Source organism: Microcaecilia unicolor, chromosome 6 (assembly GCF_901765095.1).
Source record: "Microcaecilia unicolor chromosome 6, aMicUni1.1, whole genome shotgun sequence".
NCBI classification, from domain to species: domain Eukaryota; kingdom Metazoa; phylum Chordata; class Amphibia; order Gymnophiona; family Siphonopidae; genus Microcaecilia; species Microcaecilia unicolor.
This window is the reverse complement of record NC_044036.1, coordinates 50700924-50721833: the sequence shown is the minus strand read 5'-3', so window position 1 is coordinate 50721833 and position 20910 is coordinate 50700924. Positions and strand designations below refer to the sequence as shown.

The following is a 20910-nucleotide window of genomic DNA, read 5'->3' as shown; positions in this document are numbered from 1 at the left end:
TCTTTACACTGATAGGTTTTGTACCTATATTAGGCCTTCATTTGAAGAAAGAAATAATAGGTTGTATGGTCCCTGAATTGAACTTGAATGTTTTGATTCAAGCACTTTCACACCTTAGCTGAATGTCCTCCATTGGGAATGGGAATGGGACTTGATATACCGCCTTTCTTTGGTTTTAGCAATTACATTCAAAGCAGTTTACATAATATATACAGGTACTTATTTGTACCTGGGGCAATGGATGGTTAAGTGACTTGCCCAGAGTCACAGGGAGCTCCAGAGGTTGTGGCGCCCTGGACTAGTTTTTGTTTTTGCACCTCCTTGCCTTGGGGTCAAATACAATTCAATAATTCAAAAGTGTTTCTCAACTCAGTCCCATGGACATACCTTGGCATTCTGGTTTTCAGGATATCCATCATTAATGTATACAAGAGGTTTGCATAGAACAAAGGCAATGCATGCAAAGCTCTCATGTATTCACTGTGTATATCCAGAAAACTGGATAGGTCAGGGTCCCAATGCCAGTGACTCAGGTGTTTGGGGAGGCTAAAGGGGGTGTGGCTAGGGCAGGATTGGGTAAGATAGGGCATGGTGGGCCAAGTTAAAATCCTTGGGGTGGCAATACCTGTGTCAGCAGTAAACAGACAGTGGGGGCACTTTTGAATTACACCAGTGAGCTGAACCGCTGTGGAAAATGCTCTCTGGGCACTGGCAGCACAAAAGTAAGTTGAGAAAAATTCGGAGGCAGGAAATCCAGGGCGCCAGGGTACTATTTTGCAAGCAGCACTAAAATAGCAGCACTAAAATAGTACCCTGGCTTAACCCAGTGGTTCTCATCCTTTTTTTTTTTCAGTTAGGACACACTTGATGGACGATGCTTGCGTCCATAACACACTGCATGCATGACCCTGACAGGCCTTTGGTCTGATACAGTATGTCAGTTTTATATATTAAGTGTAAACATGCTCTGTATCCATACAATCCCCCCCCCCCCAACAGGTGCAGATAATAAGTATCACATTTTCTCCATGGAAGTTACCATACAAATTTGTTTTTAATTCTGATTCTCATGTTATCTCACCAATAGCGAAAGACATCTCTCCACTCTCCACTATCAGGTGCATTGTGAAAAAAAAAACCTAACTCAATATACATGTAGCAAATCTACCATAGAACAGTAGTACTGATTCCTATGATTTAAACAACAAGAGGCCTTCTTAAGAACAGGCAGCACTACAAATATTACAGAGGGCCTTAGAATACCAATATAGCTACTACTGGTAAAACAGAACAAGTGGAACTGCTACAGAGTTCTACCCAGAAACTGCTTGCCGACAGAATACCCACACCTCAGTCACACACCAAATACAGAACAAGGGATCACAAATTAGAAATATAAAGCCAAAAATTGAACTGGGAAACCCAAGAAGTCAAACTACCACAACTTAGGAGAAATAAAAACATAAATGCATTTCTTCTTGTTCTGAAAAAAAAAATACAAAGACGTCCGCGATACACATTTCCCAAAGCTAAGATATTCCACCATGTAAATTCAAAATAAAACACGTTTTTCTACCTTTGGGTACTTTATTTTTCCAAGCATGTTGGTCCCAGTTTCTTCTTTTCTGCTTTCCTGTCTGTCGTCTGCTGTCTTTCCTGTGAGTGCAGTCCATTTGTCCTTTCTCCACTTTCCTCTTATCTTTTTCTATTCCCTCACTATATCTGCCTCTGTTATATTTCCTCTTTCTGTCTTTTGTCTCTCCCCTCAAATTTGACCTTCTCACTCTTTAGTCCTCTACCTATATTTCATTTGTCAGTACCTATCAACTTTCCATCTCCTCCTCTCACCTACACCCTCTGTCTCACTCCTTCCTTGGCCTCCTATTCCCTTCTCTTTCACCCACTCCCCATTAGTACATTTCTACCCTCTGTACTTACCATCCTCTTCTCACTGATCTCATTGAGAATCCCCATGGTCTCACAAGGTTACACCATGCCAAATATCTCCCCTCCTTGTCCCTTCTTACACCCTTGTAGCCCAGCATCTCCCTGTTACCCTACCCCCACCCCTGTCTGTCCTCTACCTTTATGGTCCAGCATTTCCCTATCCCCGCTCCCTACCCTTTTCACCTCTATGGTTCAGCAGTTCCCTGTCTCCTCTTCCCTCTTATGGTCCAGTAACTCCCTGTTCCCTCTCTCTTCCCATCACCTTTATGGTCCAGCAACTCCCTTTTCCCTCTCACCCCTTCACCTTTATGGTTCAGCAACTCCCTGTGTCATTTTTCTCTCTCTTTTCCCATTATGATCCAACAATTCCCTTCCCCTCCACCCCTATGCTGCAGCAACTCGATGTCCCCTCTCTCTCCCCTTTCCTCCTTATAGTCCAGCAGCTCCCTGCCTTCTCTCTCTCTCTCTCTCTCTCTCTCTCACACCCCTCAAAAAAGTGCAGCTTCAATGTTCAGCAGGGCAGTGACTCGGAGAGGAGAGCCTACTCAGGAAACCCAGCCTAGTGCTAGGAGACGTGGCTACATATTTCCCAGTACCATGTGCTTTCCCAGGTTGTGTAAGCAACAAACTGCAGACCAGACATAAAAGCCTGCTAAGTGTGGTTTACCGCCTACACGTATCAGGAAGGAACATGGCATCAAGGTTTTGTGTACCTGCATCTCTTGTGGGTCCAGCATCTTTCCCCTTCTCTTACTCACTTTCTCCGTCCACCTATGGTCGGTCATCTCCCCCTCTGTCCAGCACCCTCCCCCTCCCCCATAGTTGGCATCTCTCCTGTCCCCTACCCCTGCAGATCCAGCACCTCTCCCTCTCCCCATAGGTTCAGCACATCTCCCTTCTCCCTCACAAGTCCAGGACCTCTCCCACTTCTTCCCTAAGCATCCCCCTCAGTTCAGAACCTCTTCTTCTTCCATCAGTGCCCCACTCATGAATCCAGCAACTCTTCTTTTGTTCCCTCAGACCCCCCCCCCCCCCAAGAATACAACTCTTGCTCTCATTCCCTATGACCCCCCCAATGAGTCCAACTTTTCTTCTTGTTCCCTCAGACCCCCCCACCCCATGAGTCCAGCACCACTTCCTCTATCCCTCAGCCACCTCCTGAATCCATCACCACTCCCGCTTTTTCCCTCAGCCCTTCCCCTGTGAATCCAACACCACTCCCTCTTTTTTCCAGTCCTTCCTTGAGGCCTGCACTGCTCCCTCTTTCTTCCCTCAGACCTCCCCCCCCCCCACACCCCCAAGTCCAGCACCGCTTTCTCTTCTTTCCTCCCCTTGGTTCATCAAACCTGCATTTTTAGTGCAGCAATAACAGGCTTGCCTGAGCCGGCTTCTGATCCTTCCCGCTGCTACATCCCCACCCTTGCATACAGAGGAAGTTGTGTTAGAGGGATGGTACAAGGCAGAGGGAAGGATTCAGTGCAGGCTGCCTAGGGTTGCTAAAGAAGGCAGGTTTGATGGACTGAGGGGAGGGGAGAAGAGAAAACTGTGCTGGACGGGGGGGGGGGGGGGGGGGGGGGGTCGAGGAAAGAAGAGGGAGCGGCTCTAGTTCCATGGGGGGGGGGGGGGGGGGGAGAAGACAAGAGGCAGTCAGTTGTGCCACAAAGTTTTTAAAAAGTCACCACTGGCTTAACCTATAGGGCTGGTGATGTCACTGTCCGGGCGTTTGGCATCCTTTATCATTGGTGCCCTACACCAGAGCCTCACCTGGTCCATAGGTTAAGCTGGCCCTGCTCCAGAATATAACAAAATACTTATGTGCTCATTTTACCCTATCTGCACCCGTTCCACCATTAGTGTTAATCTCCCAGAGTGGCTACAAGTGCTACGGGGGATTGTTTTTGTTTTAGCAAAACCTGTTTATGTACTTCCTTAGCAAATCCATTCATTTACATGTTGTTAGTTCTCTGTTTCTAATGTTTGATTTTGTTATTAGATGTCACATTAATATTTATGTGGTATTCATATTAATCAGAACAAAATTGCACAATGCCTATAGTAAGTTTGTTTCACTCTGAAATCATTCCTAAGGTGTAATTATTTTAGAATGTTGTGCAATGCAAACATAAAAGGTTTTATTTTATTTTACATCTGACTTCCTCGTATGCAAATTTATCTTCAGGATGGCATCTCTGAGGGATTTCCTGAGCCTTTTATTGGTATTATGAAATTGGAAGAAACATATTCCCTCATATTTTTGAACACCACAGTTTTCTTTTTTTCTTTTTTTTAAATTTTTATATTTGTGGGGGGGGGGGGGGGGGGGGGGAAGGGGGGTTGGCAGATTCCTCCTGCTCCTTTTGATTTGGCATCTGGTCTCATGATTCTTCATTGTCCCTTAACCAGTAGATTGGAGGAAGAGAGAGCTCTCCAGCAGGTGTTATTTTCCTTTTGTAGAGCACATGTTGGGGGAATCTTTCTTTTAAACATTGTTGGCAAAAGACAGAGAGATTAGGGGGAACAGAGGGGAGGGGTTTTTCACAGTGGACAGGAGGGTTAGGAGGTTTAAGGAGAGTAGGAAAGAGGCAGGCAAGTTAGGAAAAGCAGTACGGAATTGTGTAGTTTTTCTTTTGCAAATGATAGTTTGTGGAAGGGAGGAGAGCAGTGGCATAGCTAGTGGGGGGGGGGGGACGACGCAAGGGGAGAAGCAGCTCCCTCAAACGGACTTCTGACAGCGCCAGTGCCCATTTTTACATGATCTGTCACATTTAAATCAGGCGCTGGCAGCAATCCGCTGTCTGCTCCCCCCAGCGCCTTCAACCTGGCTACGCTTCTGGAGGAGAGGGAAGGCAACAGGGAATTTTAAAAAAAATTCACAGTTAGAGAAGAGTAGCTGGTTAGATGCAGGCCTGCTATTGCAGTGCCCTGATTTGTCCAATCAAGTAAGGCGGCTAGCACTGAAAATCCATGCTTGTTATACAGCTTTCCTTCCTTCCTTCCTGTCTCTAGCCCTGTCTCCTGTACTGCCCACAATTTTGCTAGCTGAATTCAGCTGCTCAGGGAACTTTTAGGAGGCAATATAAAGTTTCGTAGCCCTGGCCAGTTTTGAAAGGCTTTAATCTGGCCAGTTTAGGAGAGACATTATGTGGAAGTTGGAACACCTCTTTGTTTGGGGGAGGGGCCAAGCTTTGCCCCCAACTCCACTCCCAGCTTCTCCTCAATTTTGAGCGTGAGGACTTGCCTACTGAAAGCTGGTATAAATGCTGGCATACAACTAATACAAAAGAAAAATGTCTCTAAATACTGAATTGTTTTGGACTCAGGAATAATGACTACTTATCTCAACAAATAGTGTAAATGGAGGAAGATGATTCAGTGACCATATAGCATGAATGGCAACTCCCGTTGCTCACTAGTGCTTCGCTGTACATAGAGCAATCGACGCTCTTAAACAACTCATTGAATTACATCATCACACATCTGACTTCTCCATATAGTGCAAAACTTATAAAAGTCTTAATGTCCAAAAACTCATAAATAGCCCCAAAAATAAACAATCAAGTGAAAAACACTTTGTTTTAAAACGGTAAGAGGCTGGCTGCTCAGTTCAATTCAGTGCCATACACCAAGAGGTCCAACGAGGTGCCCCGTTTCAAATTTCTGCTTCAGGGACTCAACGGGCTCGATAAGGCAGCTTCAGCACATACTTCAATGGCTTAGAAGTCATTCACGTGTCTGCTGAAGCTGCCTTATTGAGCCTGGTTGACTGTTTAGTCTCTTGTATGGAAATATTTACAGTAGAAGTGATTTGGAATACATCTAATGGCAGTTGGATCCATAAATGGCCCTATTCTATAACATTGCACCTAAATTTGGGGAATGCCCTTCCTCTAGCCACATCCTCTCTTGAGTTGTGCACAACACAATTTGAGCATTCAGTGCTACAGAATAGCGTGTAAATCCTAATTAGTTCCAGTTAACGACAATCATTGACTGTTAATGGCTCATTAACTAATTAGTTTGTCTGCGGATATGGGATCCATGCCCAAATGTGGTCTACCTTTTTAGAATATTGGGGGGGGGGGGGGGTAAGCGACTGATGCGGCAGTTTTATAACGCTTAACACATACGCAAGTAAATGCCAGTTTGTGACATCACACACATAAATGCGCCTATTCTATAAATTAGTGCACACAATTGGCACATATATTTAGGTGCCCTTTATAGAATAGACCTTCACACTTTACTACCGATTCTATCCACCCAATTCTACTCCACATGAACCCATATTGTTCATCTATCCCTGTGGAAACAGTTGGGTTTTAACCGACTTCAAAATGTATCAGAGTCTTTTGGGTAATTTATTCCACTGTTTCTGAAAACTTAATCTGGCCCTTTCACCTTTTTCCATAATGGTATCCTCAATAAATGATCCAAACCTGATCTCAAGTACCTATTTAGGACATATATTTAAGTCTGTCACTTTTTACTGCCCTGAATATTATAATTAGTTCTGGTGTATCTATCTTAAAAGTTGGGGGTGCCTGTTATCCATGTAGTTTTCTCATGATCTTTCTAGCTGCTGAATTGCAAATTATTTGAAGCCTGAATATCAAATATTTAGGTTAACCCAAAGTAAGGACTTTAGTAGTCTAAATGGGAAACTTCTAGTGTAGCCAGTGCGACAGTGGATTGGCTAAAACAAAAACTTGTTCTTGAGTAGCCCAGTAAGAACCTGACTTCAATCCAACTGAAAATCTGTGGCATGAGTTGAAGATTGCTGGCCATCAGCTCGCCATGAGGACCTTGACAAATGTTTAAAATAGTTTTGTAGAGAAGAGTGGTCTAATATTGACAAGTGTAGGTCTGCAAATTTGGTAAAAACCTATTCCAATTACTTCATAACTTTAATTGATGCCAAAAGTGCTTCCACCAAGTATTGACTCAGGGAGATTGAAACGTATCCAGTTGTTGCATTTCATTTTTGTTGTTTAGTGTTTACCTTGACCCCAGTAAATCATTTTTTTTCTGTGAAAGGTATGGAGTATGATGTTGATGATATGGTAGCTGAATCTAATCTAATAATTCCAATTTGAGGTTCAAGGCGGTTTACATTGTAAAAGACTCATACATAGAATGAGGAATTAAATAAACTGAACAATAAAAAAACATTTAAAGTTATCAACAAGAAAGTTTTAAACTTCTTATGTAGTTGCATATAATTAAGTTCCAATCGGATATACAAGGGAAGTTCATTTCAAATAGCAACTGCTCATGTAGAAAACATAGCATCAAATTGGCATTTCATGAATATGCCATTAAATTCAGGGAATTTCAATAAAAGATTATCTCGTACCTGAGTAGAAGTAAAAACTGAGTAAGAAAAAAAAAGTAGAATAAGCAATTCCAAGGTGCTATCATACAGGATATGAAAATTCACACAAACATCTTTGAAAACAATATGTGCTTTTAAGGGAAGCCAATGAAGCTTCTTCGCATACTGAGAGATGCTTTTATATTTTTTCAAGTGAAAAATCAGTCGCACTGCCGTAGTTTTTATTAGTTGCAATTTGTATAACCATTTAGCACTCAATCCAACATAAAGAGAATTACAATAATCCAGGTGGAATAACACCAACATCTGGACCAGTAATGCAAAATGAGATTCATAGAAATAAGATCTGATCAGCCGTAGCTGCCACATATGGTAAAGAATTTGTCTCCAGAGATTGTTAATCTGCAATTCAAAATTAAGTAAGGAGTCCAAAATTACTCCCAATACCCTGGATTCTCTATCTACCTTTAAAGTTTTCCCATTGACCAATAATATCGTAGAGAGAACAGCCATCAAAGAATTACAAAACCAAAGTACTTTACTTTTGTTAGGATTTAACTTAAGCATATTCTCCGACACCTGTTGTTGAATTTTCTTCATACAGTGAGAAACTCTCTAATGCAGGTGTCATCCAAAAGTGATACATACTGGTAGTAACATCAAAATATTATCTGCATAGGAGAACAAACACTCTCCATCCAAAAGAGAAATAGTTCCCAAGGAACTCAAAAAGGTTGTACAGCATGAGTGACAATGAAAAGCCCTGAGGGACCCTGCAATTCAAACGCCAGCTCTTGGATATTACACCACCTTTCCACACACTAGAAGATCGATTACATAGAAATTCCCTAAACCAGTTCAAAACTGGAACAACCAATCCAAGCTCACTCAGTTTCCTTAATAACAATCTGTGATCAACAGAATCAAATGCGGTCGAAATGTCATACTGAAGAAGGAGTATCTGTTTCCCCTACAAAAATAACCTCTAACTTTAGAAGTCGGAGTTAACAAAAGGGATTCTGTACTGTGTAGAGATCTAAAACCAGAGTGTGATGAATGAAGACAAGAGCGTTTTTCTGTATAGTAAGATAATTGTTTACTAACGAAAGTCTCCGATAGTTTGGTAAGTATAGGAATCCCTGCAAATGGTCTAAAACTGGAAGTAAGGGATAAATCTAAGTCCTTCAATTTAGGTATGGGAGTGAATGCAATCTGACCCCTCTCTAAAGGAAATCATATGTTGAAATCCTTTCTTATATAAACAGCATGTTATGATCTTTTTAAAACTGGAGCAAAAGCCTCACGTATCGTGAAGTAACTCTGAACTTCGCAGCCACACTGTCGTACACTTACGGAGTACTCGCTCGCATCATCGGCATAAAAACCTACAGTGTTTAATAATTTATGTACTCAATGCTAAGTTTTAACCACTCTTAATCAAAGTTCTGTGAGTGAAACTTGTCTTTGCTGTCATACAGTCTCGTTGCTATCCACGGAGGTTTTTATGACGATGATGCGAGTGAGTACTCCATAAGTGTACGACAGTGTGACTGCAAAGTTCGGAGTTACTTCATGATATGTGAGGCTTTTCCTCCAATTTTAAAAAGATCATAACACGCTGTTTATATAAGAAAGGATTTCAACATATGATTTGCTTTCACAGTATAAATATCCTTCATTTTGCTCCATTAATGATTTCTATAACCCTCTCTAAAGGAAGCCAGTATGGAAGATATGTAATGAGTGATAGAATTATGTGTATAGGTGGGTTAGTTAGCATGTAGGAAGGGCAAGCATCCAAGACACAGTGGCAGTTTGTAAGCTTTGGCAATATGTAATGAACATCTTCCACAGTGATGGGATCAAATATATTCCACACTTGATTTACATTAACACCTATACAGGAACTAGCACAATTGTCTATCTGCTGTGTTGGAAAGGAAACTGTTGATGTGAAGCAGCAAAGTTGTGGACATTTCAGTGTTTTGTAAGTCGTGAAAATGTATTTTAAAATCAATGAATAAAAAGAACAACTAAATTTATCTGTTTGTGCATATTTAAAAATTTTCTGAATTTCACAGTCATCATCTCCTCGACCAAAGACTGCACCGGCAAACATGCAACGCCCAACTCGACTTCAGCCACTTCACAACACCGCTGCGGTAGGAAAAGTACCAAAGAGTTCTACAGGCACCAACCAAAAAAACTCTGCTTATAAGCTGGATCATCGCTTTCCAAGAGGGGTTAGATACCTTTAGTGCAAGAAATATAATGCTTGGACTTGGATATGAAGGGCATTGTCTTCCTACTAGACTATGTCTGATGAAATACCTGTGGCTACTGCTAATTAATTCTTTTTGCTTTTTTTTCCTTTCCTTTCTTCTTCACAAAGAGCCCTGTTTACTGAGCCGCACTGTAGACGCGCTAACTTTTTAGCATGCGCTAACAATAGAGACACTTATTATATTCCTATGGGTGTCTCTAGCATTAGCACGCGCTAAACAGTTTGCACGCCTGCAGCGTGGCTTAGTAAACAGGGCCCTAAGTTTCTATCTTTTCCTTGGGGTTCTTAAGGAAATCTGTAACATTCACTGATTTACTAATAATAAAACAATATAGTTGAGTTTTAATAATAGATGTTCTTACAAAATTAAAATGGAAGACATTCATTAGTAAACATGGTCCTTTGCACTTTAAGGCATTTCTGGCACTGTCCCCCCTAATTCTGTAAAGGTTGCCAAACAATTGTGCAATTTAATTGAATAACAAGCCAATTAGTGCAAATAATTAGCTTTTTTTAATAAGCAATTATCAGCACTAGTAAATGTTAATTGAACTTTTCGAGCGTAAATTTAGGCCCGAGATCTGTGCCAAAAATTACGTGTGACTTGAAAATGGGGGTGCAGAAATGGACGGGTCATGAGTGGAATGGGGCATTCCTAAAATTTACATGTGTTATAGAATAATGGAAATATGCGTGCGTACATTTGCCCTACATTTCAGTTGGTGCAAATGGCCATGCCTAAAGTTAGATGCGATTCCCAGGCATAAGCATTATTCTATAAACTGTGTCTAACTTTAAATACAGCTTATGGAATGGCGCTTTTTTCGGCACCATATATAGTATCTAGCTCTGAATGCTGAAAATCAGATCATGGAATTTCAAATGGACACTGACCAACCTGACTGGTCTGATTCTTGAGGTTGACTGGGGGTGTTGCAGAGGGTATGTTCACAGGCCTTGAGGTAGAGCACCCAGCCAGTCAGGTTTTCAGGACACTTACAGTAATATGCATGAGAGAGATTTTAATAGAATGAAGGTAGTGTAGCAAATTTATCTCATGCATATTCATTGTGGAGGCCCTGAAAACCCGACTAGCTGGGTAAGTCCTGGATCGAGAACCCCTGTGGTAGAGGAAATTGTAGCCATCGCACAATGAAGATGTATAGTAGCCAGACTTGGCGCAGGTATACTGAATTCTGGAAGAAGTCAGGACCTCTAACTCCTGGTTAATGTAATGGCTGGAATACATTTTATTTTAATTTCTTATATACCGCCTGCAAGCCCAAAATCTATCAAAGTAGTGTACATTCAGGTACAGTAAGTATTTTTCTGTCCCTAGAGGGCTCGCAATCTAAGGGGTCCTTTTACTAAGGTGTTATAATGGATTTAGCGTGTACTAAATAAGATGCCCATTATATGCCTGTGGGCGTCATATCATTTAGCACTCGCTAATCATTAGCATGTGCTAAATCTGTTGACACACCTTAGTAAAAGGACCCCTAAGTTAGTACCTGAAGCAATGGAGGGTTAAGTGTATTTGCCCCAAATCAGAAGGAGCTGCAGTGGGATTTGAGCTAGGCTCCCCTGGTTCTCAGCCCGCTGCTCTAACCATTAGGCTACTCCTCAAGTCAAAAAAGGGGTGAATGAAAGTGGTGATAAAAAAGAGGGAACTGATTCACACAACCCAAAGGGCCAGAAAACAGACCAGATGAAACTAAAAAAAAAAAAAGTATTTAATAAAACAAAGGATTTTTAACTTTAAAATTCCAGAATCTCAACTTCAAACCCTTTTTCTTTTAATATCTGTGGACAAGGTAGTGCAGACTAATAAATCTTATAAATCACATACTTTTCTATAAGTGATAGTTAATTCTCTTCCGGTAAATTCTAAAGTTATTTTAAAATGTTCAATATATCTTTAGCTAAATGAGTGAAGGTAATAGGGCATACCACTTTTGTGTCTTTTCCCATGTTTTAAGCTTTTGTGTAGTTACTTTCTTCAATTATTCTTTCCTGTTTGACATTTTTGCTGTCACATAACCCTTTTTGACTCAATATTCTGGATATCCTCTCCAAGAATTTAACCACTGCATCTTTGGATTGTTCATCGAAATTTTCATTGTAAGTACAAAGTCTTCTCAGATGCAAAGGCTGACTGAGAGGTAAATCTATTTCTTAAAGATTTATAGTGGAGGAGTTCATTGGTGTCTGGGTTTTCTATAGATTGGCGTTATAAACTTTCCTCCATACCCGAGACTGGAAATGTCCAAAAGCAATTTCTTGTGAATTAAGATAGCAGGAATCTCAAATTTTCACCTCTAGTGTTTAAACAACCATAAAACTTGTGCAAATTATTGCTGTCTCCTTCCCATAGCATTAAAACATTGTCAGGGTACCTTTCCAAAGACAAGTATTCATGGAAAACGGGTGTTCTTTTATAAAAAGTTCTTCCAATTATGTTATGTATAAACTGGCAATACTAACTCCCATAGCTGTTCCTTTGATTTCTTTGAAAAATTGTTTTATTAAGTGTAAAGAAGTTTTCATCTAATCTAATCTCTCTCTCTCTCTCTCTCTAATGTGTTTCTGACTACCTCAATGGCTTCATACTGTGGGATGTTGGTGTTTAATGACTCTATATCCAGGGGTCGCACGTAAATGTAGGCACATCCATTTGCACCAACAAAAATGGGGTTCAACTGCCCCCGCCTAAATATATGCGTGGAACACCCTTATTTTATAATTGTGTGCATAACTGGAATCTACGCCCACCCTCCACCCTGAAATGCCCATGACCCTACCATTTTCACGCCCCTTTTTTTAGGATGTGTGTATAACACTTAGGGGCATACATGTTAATTGATTTCAATTAGCACCAATTATTTTCTTGTTAAAATGTCAATTATATCGCTAATAGGCTCCTTATTCAATTAAATTGCGTTCACAAATTGGCCACATGCCCAAATTTGCATATGCAGTTTTTGGTGACTTTTAAAGAATCGGGGGAAGATGTGTAAGTGGGACATATGGTCAAAGAAGGACACTCACAAACTTGGAGATTGTTTGAAGATTGGGAATCTTAAGAATCATGTTTTTTTGTGGGGGTGTACTTGGGGGGTACTGAGTACTGGCACCTTTTCCATTGTTAAAATTGACCCATGGTCCCCAAGTTTTAATGAAAGAACTCACCCTCTATACACTTATTCTGCCTTGTCATAGATTCTGTGACTGGTTGCAAAGGGCCTGACTATTGTGGGATGGGTCCCTCAGTGATCACCCCATCACTGAAGGGTGGCCTGGCATTTGCACTGGGAAGAATATAAATGGTGGCACAACTGGGTGGGCCGCAGATAAGAAATCAAATTTGTGTCTATTAAACAAGCCTTCCTTTAGACCTAATGTGGTACTTTTTTTTCAGTATTGTTATTGGATCAACTTTTAGCACAATAGAATTTCTTTTTCTTGCTCTGCCATATAGTCTGCTGTATTCATAATAACTGCTGCTCCACCTTTGATGGCAGGCTTAATTACAATACTTCTATTCCTCTGTACACTTAATAAAGCTCTTGTGATCACACCAGCGCTTTATTAAGTGTACAGAGGAATAGAAATATTGTAATTAAGCCTGCCAACAAAGGTGGTGCAGCATTTATTATGAACAGTGGCGTAGCAAGGGCGGGGCGGTGGGGGTGGTCTGCCCCAGGTGCACGCCGCTGGGGGGTGTCGGCTCCGCTAGTTCCCTGCTCCCTCTGCCCCGGAACAGGTTACTTCCTGTTCCAGGGCAGAGGGAGCAGGGAACCAGCTGAACTGACACCCCCCCAGCGGCGTGCACACAGCAGGCAAGAATGCACTCGGGGGGGGGGGGGGCTTGGGTGATGCGCCGAGGGGGGGTTGATGCACCGAGGGGGGGTGTAATGCTACACCCGGGGGGGGGGGTGTGCAGCGGCAAACTGCCCGGGGTGGCAGCCGCCCTCGCTACGCCACTGATTATGAATACAGCAGACTATATGGCAGAGCTAGAAAATATCCAAGAGCTAGAAGAGAGGCAGCTAAATTAAAGAGGTGGCACACGCCTAGTGTGCCTGCACAAGGGGGGAGGAGATAGAGGCGTGCATTCCCCCCCCCCCCCAGTCCACCCCTGACACACACCCCCACCCCAAATTGCAGAGCTGGCTACGCCTGGAGAGAGAGCCCATTGTTAAAAATTTACCAGCACACTCCTGTGTGGAGAAGTCAACAAAGACATGTTCTTGGCCTAGGCCATCACAACACAGTGGTCCACAGTAAATCTCTTCTACAAGAATTCTGCCCTTTCCACCAGGATCCCTACTATTTTTGTATGATTGTCTCCTGAAACACTGCTCATGACTTGGTCAAAGTGTCTCTATGTTAAGCTGTGATTATTAGTTATTAAGTGAACCCTGATAATAGAATGAAACTACACATTTGCTTACGATCTGGGTCCAGGTGTAAGGTTTCTGCATCTACAGGAAAATGGCTTAGACCTCTGGTTGTGTGATACAGCAGCAATTATAAGAGGTTCCTAACATGCTAAATATGATTATAGGTGGATAAAGATATTCTGAAGCTCATGAGGGCAATGGATCAATCTACGGGACCATCCCCCTATCAGCTCCCTATTATAAACAATTACGTGACACCTGTTCCACCGCCACCCAAAAGAAGCGCTAAAAATGAGAAAGGTACCAGAAATGGGACAAGAGGAAGAAGGCTTCGTTCAGCCACTGCACCAAATGAGTTGGATCAGCTTTCACCAAAGGTGGTTAAATGTATTTATACCAAGTCATAATACATTTCATGCTTCCCATGCTGTTTTTAGTAGTCAGATTAATTTGATCATAGTTTGTTTTGTATGTTACTGTGTAGATAATCAATAAATATCATGCAAAGCAGAACTAAAAATACTTTTGGAGATTTTTTAAAGACATTTTTATAAATGAAGAAAAACCTTACAACGCTAAGGGGTATGTTTACTAAGGCGCGCTATAGTAGGTGCATTAGCATTTTTAACGCACTTAGTGGTTGACGTGTGTTAAACGCTAATGCACCCATAGGAATGTATTGGCGCGTTAGCGTTTAATGTGCCTTAACTTTAAAGGCACGTTAAAAACGCTAATGCACCTTAGTAAACACACCTCTAATACTGTATGCTGCTTTATATTGAATTCTACATGTACTCGGTGTTTGAGCTGGTTGAGGTATTAAAATGCGAGTTCTGAGAGAGTTTTCTATGTTTTTTGCTCAGGGAATTTTCAAGCTGCAGTGTGTAGAAATCTGTAGATGGTATGTTCTACATTCTGGAACTTGTACTTGCAAAGTGTACATAAGCGAGTGTTTTCAGACCAGTCTGTGTGAACGCATTAGAGCTTAGTTTTTCTAGAGGGTTAAGATGCTGAAGTAGAGTTATCGACTGGAGGCTACCAGCTCTAGTTTTGACAGGGGCAAGAGTTCAGATGCTAGGTCAGATTAAGCTTTATTTGATAAAGGCAGCAAAATTCCTTCTTCACAGGCATGTAGTCACTGGTGGGCCTGAGCCCTCGCAGTAGCCGGGTGCTCCATTTGCTGAGCCTGGGCCGTTCCACCTTTGCCTCAGGCCCCCCCCCCACCCTAGCAACTGAATGCACCATTGCTGTAGCAAGATGAGCTTCGGGCAGTGCTAGCCTGCCAGTACTCAATGTTTTAACAGTGCTAGTGACAGTGGTTTGAGGTGCTGCTATTGATTACCATGCTTCTTCTCCGCTGTCTGGGGCTCTGGATTTCTTCAGCTGGAGAGGCATAGGGATCCCCTCTAGCTACAGTATTTTATTTGAATTTTTGTGGTGGGGGGGGGGGGGGGAAGCAAGTAATAGATGTGGGGGATGCAGAGGAAATGGATTGCTTGCTGCATATGGCCACCCATGCTAACTTTGTAGTTCCTCTCCAAAATTTAGTTCAGTTCTGGCTTTGCCATTGCTTCATCCTTCTTCTGAAAATTCTTATCTAGAGGACACCCCTCCCCCAGTAGATTGTTGTGTTTGGCCATCCAGAGGCTCGAGATAAAAGTTCATTTTGTCTGGAGTCCTGATGGGCAGGGGAAAGAATCATCTTCAGAGCCTTATACACTTATTTAAGTGTATTCTGTAACGATGTGTGCCGAACTTCTAACGCACGGAGGCAAAGAGGGGCATGGTTATGGCCAGAGAAATGGGCGGTTCTTGGGTGGGGAAATGGGTGTTCCAAATGATGCCTAATTATAGAATATGGCCCAGTGTGCCTAAATCTACACACTGAGATTTACACCAGGTTTTCATTGGCGCGTGCTCTGTTTCACTAAAACCGAGCATGCATGCTACGTGAGGGGAAGCAGGGCAGGCAATGTACAGAAACAGCGCTGGAAAAATGCTTCAGCTGGCAGGGGTTGGGGACCCCCTTCTAAGGTATGTGGGGGGTTGCAGTGGGGCGGGGAGGAGGGCCAAACTGTTCCATACCACTTTGAGCTCTGGACCTCCCAAACGTTGAGGTCTGGCTATGCTTCTGGTGTAAATCCTCCCGCCAGATCCTGGTGATATGTGCTAATTTCTAAACAATCCCCAACTTGGCAGGGCTGCCGAGAGGGGGAGGGCAGGGGGGACAAAATTGCCCAGGCCTCCAAGGGGGACCCGGTGCCACAGTCCCCGATCTCACCCGCCCTCGGCTTCGTCAACCGTCCGCCACCGGGCCAGGCCCCCCGCATTGAAATCATCACAGCGCCTCACCTGTCACCTCCATGACTGAAAACGCAGCAGCGGCAGATCGGATTTGCCTCCCTTCAGGCTTTCCCTCCATGTGTCCTGCTCTCGTCTGATGTAACTTCCGCGAGGGCGGAACACAGGGAGGGAAGGCCCGGAGGGAGGCGAATCCGATCTGCTGCTGCTGTGCTTTCAGTCACGGAGTGAGGTGACAGGTGAGGCGCTGTGATGATTTCAATGCAGGGGGCCCGGCCTGGTGGCGGAAGGAGGGGGGCAGATGGGGACTGTGACGCGGCATCCTGGGGGGGGCAGGAGTGATGACCTCAGGGGCGGGGGTGGCCTTGCCCCAGGCCCGGCCCAGTCTCTCGGCAGCCCTGCAACTTGGAGCAGTTTATAGAATAGTGCTCTGCACATTTTTTTTGGTGCAGAAATTTGGGCACCATTTATTGATTCTAATCCATAATGTAGGTGTTAACAGTTATGTACCGGCTACGTGCATAAGTACAAGAGAAAATGCGTGTATTGGGTGTACTTTTGGACCCATTACTGTCTATGAAAGATCAAATATTACATGTGGTTAAGTCAGCGCTTTACCAGCTTCATTTGCTAGCAAAGTTAAAACCTGTGTTGTCACAATATGATTTTCGGTCAATAGTTTGGTGATTTCTTGCATTGATTTTTGCAATTTGTTGTTCTTGGGATTGTCAAAATCCAAGATGCACACATTGCAAATAATACAGAATGCTTCTGCCAGGTTATTGGTAGGTGTGTCTTGATATGATCATGTATCTCCCATTCTCCGTTCCTTTCACTGGCTACCCAAATGTTCCAGAGTGCAATAAAAAGTCATAATTCATCAGGCGTTGTATTTAAGCTGTATTCCTCAATGTTTAAAAGATGTGATTCAGGAGTATCAGCCATCCAGATCTTTGCAATCTGAGAATGTGAAATGTTTGACATGTGTCATAGAGCTTTCTTGTCAATATGCCAACGCATGGAAATCAGCTTTTTCAGTAGCAGGACCTCAAATTTGGAACAGGTTGCCAGGTTACTTCAGACTGTGCAGTGGTTGGATTCAGTTTGTTGAATTATTGAAAATTTACCTATTTGAACACGCATGGAACTGATGATATTTCCTGATCAGCTGGAATACTGTGTTATTTTGTGTATCTGTGTATTTGTTTTATTTTAATTGTGTATGTTGATTTTGTTAGAAAATTTTAAATAAATAATAAATACTAGCATATAAATACATTAGTGTATGTACATGCCAAAAAATTCCCCCTAGGTCCTGTTTTGTAACTAGACACATAAACCTCGATTGTATGTAGTTTGAAGGTGGTTGTACACAGAGATGGGGTCTGGGCACAGCATGGGCAGGCACACATTTAACTTGCGAGATTTACACAATAAGTTATGTGTGTATAACCATAACTTAGGTGAGAGCACTCCTTTCAGCCCTACAATTGGTGGAAATGCTTGCACTTAAGTGTATACACGTGTGTCTACCCTGTTAAACTCACATTCTATAAAGGAAAGTTGGTGCCTGCATTCCTTTCTAAAATAGGCCCCAATCAGGCCCCATTGATATCTGTATATAGGAACAACAGACAAGAGTAGAGGCTGAACAAGGACAAATCCAACGCCGGAGCATATGTTCAAAGCACTTAGCCTTCCAAAGTTCCATAGAAACCTATGGAACTTTGGAAGGCTAAGTGCTTTGAAAATGAGCCCATTTTAAAATTTGTGTAACAGTCTTTTATTAATGCAGATAAAGCAGGGACTGTTACAAATATCTCCAGCGTTGGATTCGTCCTTGTTCAGCCTCTACTCTTGTCTGCTGTCGTAGAGGCATTCGCCTGCTTCTTTTCTCGATATCTGTATATAGGCACACTGTTATAGAGTTAGCTCCCATCCCCTGGATTCTATATATGGTGGTGCCCAAAATTAGGCACCGTTCCAAGATGTGCATCCAACTAAATTAGCAAACAAGCCAATTAGTGCCAATAATTAGGTGCTAATTGGCACTGATTTGAATTTGCACGCACATCTTGCTACGTGCAATTCTCTAACACATTGGGCACCGGGAATTACTCCTGGCTTCAGAAGGCGTAAGTCTGGAGCGCCAAATTCGGCACTCAGTACTGTTCTATAACGGGCACTCATCTTTGAGGTTTTTTCATGCTGATTTTTGAGCACCTTTTACTGATCTAGCCCTATGATATGTGTGTGTGTGTGTGTATGTACCAGGAGCGTAGCCAGACTTCGGCGGGAGGGGGGTCCATAGCCCGAGGTGAAGGGGAACATTTTAGTCCCCCCTTGCGCCGCCGACCCTCCCCCCCCCCGCCACCACCACCACCAACTTTGACCCTCCCCCGCCACCGCCATCGCCTACCTTTGCTGGCGGGGGACCCCAATCCCCGCCAGCCGAGGTCCTCTTCTTCCGGCGCAAGGGGGAGGGTTGGCGGCGGGAGGGGTTGTCGAGAGGGTCATCGGCAGGGGGGGTCCAGGGCCAAATCTACGGTGGTCCAGGCCCCCCATGGCCCCACATAGCTACGCCACTGGTATGCACATGGTGAGATCATGTAGATTAATGCATTCTTTTAACTTCTTTCATAGGATCTGGGTAAATTTCATAAAATTTCAGTACACAGCAATGTGACTATTAAAATGGTATATCTAGGAAGAAGTGTACATTTGTCTCATGATGATACGGACAACAGAGATGAAATAAAAGCTCTTCAGCAGCACTGTGGTGGAGAAAATTTATGTGTCTATAAGGGCAAGCTGCTGGAAGGAGGTAAGGATTACATGCAAAACCCTCTAGTGCAAAGAGATAATAAGAAATGCTCTACAGGCAGATATAGGGTGTTCAGCTTGGCTGTGTACTACAAGGGGTGTCTTTTCTGGAATATTTGGAATTTGCTAGCTATTTCTGTTTTTAACTGTATCATGTAACTTTGTATTCTTGCTTTTTAAAATAAAAGTTTAGCAAAAATATAAGGTACATGCGCACTCTGTAATCTTGTAGGAAATTAGCATTATTCATCTTAGTTCTATAAGGCTTCAAAACAGGGACATTCAGGCTCTATGATTCCTTCCTCTTCCTTAGAAATCCTCTATCCTTGTCCCATGATTTCCTAATTCAGATTCAGGCTTTGTCTCTACACCTCCTCTGAGAGTCCATTCAACTGCACCCACCACCCTTTCCATCAAGAAATGTTTCCTTAGATTACTCCCGAGTCTGTTCCCTTTCACCTCCATCCTGCAAGGAGGCAAACTTTACCAGACTTCCACAATATTACTGACAAAGATATTAACTGGAACAAGGACCATATGTCAAATGGCAGTCCCTCTAGGTCAGCAACTCTGCAAAGGTTCCCTTTTTTAGCGATGATGCAGGACACTATTTTCAACTTTAGGTGTATACATCATCATGGGCTTCTAATCAATACAGCTTCATTGCACAACTTAACCCCCAAGCGCATTTCCAAGCAGATAATAAATTGGTTAGAGTTTTTTTTTTACGCTGGCTCACGCTTGCTGATTTATATCTGAATTTTCAACACTGGACCATATCCAGCTACTGGTGCTGAATATTTTGGGTTTTGGCAGCTATTGGAAATTATTTGGGTGCTACTGATTGTTCGGTACCGGAACCTGGATAGATACATGGACAGCAATGTATACGGTCCAACTTGCCCTTATAGTTAACCAAGCACCAGCACTGAGTATTGGCAGTGCCCAGATAGCTTATGTCTCCATCTGTTCTCTACCCCCGGACTGCCTTGGTACTACCCAGATAATGCTGTGGAATTCTGTGCCGATTCAGTGGCTCTCTCCAGGTAAGTGCCACTGGATATCTGCCCTGGATCTGGTCGTTGTGAGTTAACTGGACAGGAACTGCTTCTACCTGGATAATTCACACTGAATATTGACCCAGAAGTTTCCTGTCTCAGCTGGTCTGACCTTCTGTAATACAGACTACAGCTTCTAGGTTTAATATGTCCTCTAATTTCCCCCGTTAGTTTCTCAGTTGCTAACTGCAGCTCTTGGCTGGTCTAACATACATAGTTATGTCCTGTCTCTGCATAACACAGACTTCAGCTTTCTGTCAGGAGAATACTTCACCACTGGCTTCTTGTCTGTAGCTTTCCCAGCCAACATTCAGTCCTCTGGCACAAGTGCAATGGAAGATGTATTTCTAGTGGCAGTGGGGTTATCTATTGTTTCCCTAGCACAGACTTCTTATGCAGATATTTTAGTCTATCAGGTAATGCTTCTTATGACTTCTAATCAAGACCTTTCACAGCATACACATTGCCCTTCTGTCAGCTTCCCGAAACAGAGTTCCTTAAAATCTATCGCTGCATTCTTTCCATCAAGCTCCTAGTTCACTTCAGGATTTGACAACTAAACCCCATGTACATCCACACCTCTCTTTGCTGCTCCTGTTACATCTTGCACCCCACCCTACTTCTAGAAACAGTCTGACTTTTGTTTCAGCCTTCAGGAGCCTGCCAGTTTCTTCCAGTGCTCATTTACTGTCTCCTGTGTCTAGAACGCCAGGTGCTTCCTCACTACATCTCCCAGACTGCCCTTCTCCAATATTAGCTCAT

General features: G+C 42.9%; 1 protein-coding gene across 1 annotated transcript in view; it reads left to right on the top strand.

Annotated features, from left to right (window-relative positions):
* ERICH3 (glutamate rich 3) overlaps positions 1 to 20910 on the top strand; it is a 155319-nt gene that overhangs the window by 70291 nt on the left and 64118 nt on the right. The window contains exons 6-8 of the mRNA XM_030207719.1: positions 9361 to 9522; positions 14131 to 14343; positions 18911 to 19091. Coding sequence (XP_030063579.1) covers positions 9361 to 9522; positions 14131 to 14343; positions 18911 to 19091 — 556 coding nt within the window. The remainder of the gene's footprint in view (positions 1 to 9360; positions 9523 to 14130; positions 14344 to 18910; positions 19092 to 20910) is intronic.